Source organism: Nicrophorus vespilloides, unplaced genomic scaffold (assembly GCF_001412225.1).
Source record: "Nicrophorus vespilloides isolate i.1.1-1 unplaced genomic scaffold, Nicve_v1.0, whole genome shotgun sequence".
Taxonomy (NCBI): Eukaryota; Metazoa; Arthropoda; class Insecta; order Coleoptera; family Silphidae; genus Nicrophorus; species Nicrophorus vespilloides.
This window is the reverse complement of record NW_017096504.1, coordinates 17,381-20,867: the sequence shown is the minus strand read 5'-3', so window position 1 is coordinate 20,867 and position 3,487 is coordinate 17,381. Positions and strand designations below refer to the sequence as shown.

The 3,487-nt window shown below is 35.7% G+C and overlaps 1 protein-coding gene across 2 annotated transcripts in view; it reads left to right on the top strand.

The window, feature by feature from the left end:
* Positions 1 to 2,739, top strand: part of LOC108557216 (cathepsin B) — a 3,656-nt gene extending 917 nt beyond the window's left edge. Inside the window, exons 2-5 of one of the 2 annotated variants that reach the window (XM_017913658.1) lie at positions 971 to 1,201; positions 1,423 to 1,549; positions 1,614 to 1,814; positions 1,878 to 2,739. In XM_017913658.1, coding sequence (XP_017769147.1) covers positions 993 to 1,201; positions 1,423 to 1,549; positions 1,614 to 1,814; positions 1,878 to 2,345 — 1,005 coding nt within the window. In that variant the 5' untranslated portion in view covers positions 971 to 992 and the 3' untranslated portion in view covers positions 2,346 to 2,739. Of the gene's footprint in view, positions 1 to 931; positions 1,202 to 1,422; positions 1,550 to 1,613; positions 1,815 to 1,877 lie in introns of both variants that reach the window. The other variant, XM_017913657.1, reaches the window with a different exon arrangement.
* Positions 2,740 to 3,487: the final 748 nt, after the last annotated feature.

The following is a 3,487-nucleotide window of genomic DNA, read 5'->3' as shown; positions in this document are numbered from 1 at the left end:
GGGGGTAATATCGACTTACGCAATAATATTTTGGGGTAATGGTTAAAAAAGTTTTCCGACCGCTGCTCTAAAATGATATTATACAAATTTTCAAAATATTTTTGTGGATGCGCCGGGATGTATTTTTTTGTTAATTTTATTTGCGTAAAGTTTACAATATCAATTAAATTTTAATGCGTATTTTATGAAATACATTATTTTCTTATGTTCTAAGATTTTTTTATAATTAATTTAAATATCCTTTATATTTTTATTATTGTATTAAGTTTTCTTTTTCTTTTTTAATTTATTGTTTTATAAATATTATTATTATAAATCATTTGAAAACAATAAGTTTATCCTTCTTCCAGAATTAAAGCCAATAACGATTTATGAACAATAGAAATTTTAAAATATTTTTATTCTAATAAAAACTACAGCAAAATAAGAAATTAATTATTTTACAATTGTAAACTTTTCTAATTTCACATTGTTTTTATAAAATGTGTAATGTAAAGAAAATTTTAATAAAACAAACAATAATATGTTTTGAAATGACGAAATATGTATTCCATTTCTTTTACAATGGATATTAGAGAAGTTGTTTACTTGATTGTGGTCGGAAGATAGATAGATAGTAAATATTTACAGAAAGAAAAAGAAACCGGTAATCGCGTTTGACCTCGCGCAGATTACGAACATAGAAACGAGCAGCACTCGATAAATGACAAATTTTAATGGTAACAAAGACGACGCACGAATTCATCGCGCTAATACAACAATCGTCGTAACTGCAGACAATTATGCAATCATCGTTCACTTGTTGTCCAGCTACGCAGCAGACTACATTCCTTACATCCGCTCAAACAGCATTAAAAAAACTGCTTCAAGCTACAAAAGAAAAACAAAAAAAAAAGCATGAACAACATACATAAATAAATATTGACCCCAGATTGCGGACGTATAAATAAATCGTCCGCGATAAACGCAGTTCCAGTCGATTGCTGAGAGCCATGCAGTCCTGCTGTTACTTTTTCCTGCTCGCGGTCCTCGCGATCTCGTCCTGCTGCATCTACGCCAAGGATCTTCATCCTCTTTCCGATGAGTTCATCCATAGCATCAACGAGAAGCAGAGCACCTGGAAGGCAGGAAGGAATTTCGTACCGAATGTTAGCATGAAGTACATCAAGAAGTTGATGGGAGCACTTCCAGAACCCAAAACGTAAGTCTCCTACAAAATTTTCAATCATTATATTGCAATATATTCAAGGAATAGTATAATATTTTGTTGATAATAAAATTCGAGCTTGGAAAATTGAATTTGAATTGCGAAAGTGGAATCACATCAAAATGGCGGTCGATTTTTTAAAATGAATTCTAGGTCACCTTGGATTTGATTATTCGCGTTTAAGTATAATGTTTTATGTTGTTTATTGTTTGCAGCCTTCCTGAGATTGAGCATTTATTAGGCGACGCCGATATACCAGAAAACTTTGATGCCAGAGAACAGTGGCCCGATTGTCCGACGATCCGCGAAATCAGGGATCAAGGATCCTGCGGATCTTGCTGGGTGAGTTATAGATTTAAATGATGTTCACTTAAGAATTGTTAGAATTAATGTGTGAACGTTTCAGGCTTTTGGAGCGGTCGAAGCTATGTCGGACAGAGTATGTATCCACTCGAATGGTCAGGTGAACTTCCGTTTTTCTGCCGACGATTTGGTTTCTTGCTGCTGGACCTGCGGAATGGGCTGCAACGGTGGATTTCCCGGCGCCGCCTGGCATTACTGGGTCAGGAGCGGCATCGTTTCCGGCGGAACCTACGATTCTCATCAGGCAATAACAATTAACCATTAAATTTGAAAGGGTTTATTAATATTGATGTTTCTTCTTTTGTAGGGTTGCAGACCGTACGAGATCGCTCCATGCGAGCACCACGTGAACGGATCGAGGCCGGCTTGCGACGGCGAAGAAGGATCCACTCCGAAATGCAAGAAGGAATGTCAGCCGGGCTATAAGATTTCGTACGCTCAGGACAGACATTTCGGTAAGAAGGCGTACACGGTGAAGAGCAAAGTGGAGCAAATCCAGAGAGAGATTATGATGAACGGACCGGTCGAGGGAGCATTCACAGTCTATGAAGATCTGCTGAACTACAAGAGCGGCGTTTACCAGCACGTGACCGGAAAGGCCTTAGGTGGACACGCCATCAGGGTGTTGGGCTGGGGAGTCGAAGGTGGAAGTCCCTATTGGTTGATCGGCAACTCGTGGAACTCGGATTGGGGCGACAACGGATTCTTCAAGATGTTAAGAGGAAAGAACCATTGCGGCATCGAAGGCTCCATCACCGCCGGCCTCCCCAAATAATTTATACAGCAAACGTTCAATACAAGAGATAAAACGCTTAAGAAACGCCCACGATCCTTTGCATTTCATTCCTGTTTTCTTCTTTACTTTTCATTACTTTATTTCTTCATCCTTTCGCCGAAGAGCGCGATAGATAAGGCTCTCCGTATGTTTTTCCCTCCCTATCTAGAATCTTAGAGACACACTCGCTTAGCATAACAATTTGTTAAGTTATGGGCGAAGAGAAAGGGCGCTTTCGGACGAATGTAATAATAATAGTGGTTCGGTTGTCGGCCTACGCGTTACGGAAGCCATCCTGATCTTATCTGAAAACGCAGGTTAAAGGTCACGGTTCAACATACAGAAACGCAATGTTCATCAGCAATTACAGTTTAATTATACACTAATTACTAAACACTAGCGTTTACATTAGATAGATTCAATGTCTAATAACAATGAAGAAGAAGAAAACAAATTCAATAAATAATGTTACTAAAAGAATTTTGTTTTAGATAAAAAAATAATTGTTATAAATTTGTCTATTAAATGCGCTTAGATTTATTAATGATGTACATTATTAATGAGAAATATATTATTCAGTTACGTTAAACAATAACAAAGTTTTATTAAATTAAATTAAATAGTGTATGCAACTTTATATGCACTTCCACATACATTTTGCATATGTAATCAAGTTAACGCAATGTTATTATTCTTTAATTAATATAATTTTGAATAAATTAAGCGGTTGAAGAGGAAATATCAATTAAAATAATTACAAATATATATATTTTTGTTACTTTTAAATTAATATATTAGTTATAGAAAGGATAAGAATATATAAGGATTTATGTTAATTTATGTTTATGTAATGTAAAGTTATTTTTTTTGTGTGTATATACTAACAGGGTAATAATGGCATGTTGTAATCTTGTATTTAGATGGTTATAAAATTTTGCAGGAAGTACGAGTGAAATGTAATATACGAGTTGCAAAGTTTATATTTTCTTGCGTAATTGGTGCCACGAGTGTACACGAAAACATAAAGTTGACTTTTAGAAAGTAAAGCGATGAACTTAACGAGGCTGCGAGTATGTAATTATGTTTTGATTAGAACCGAAGATGGTGTAAAATGAAATCCGCGATCGGCTTGTTTATACGCG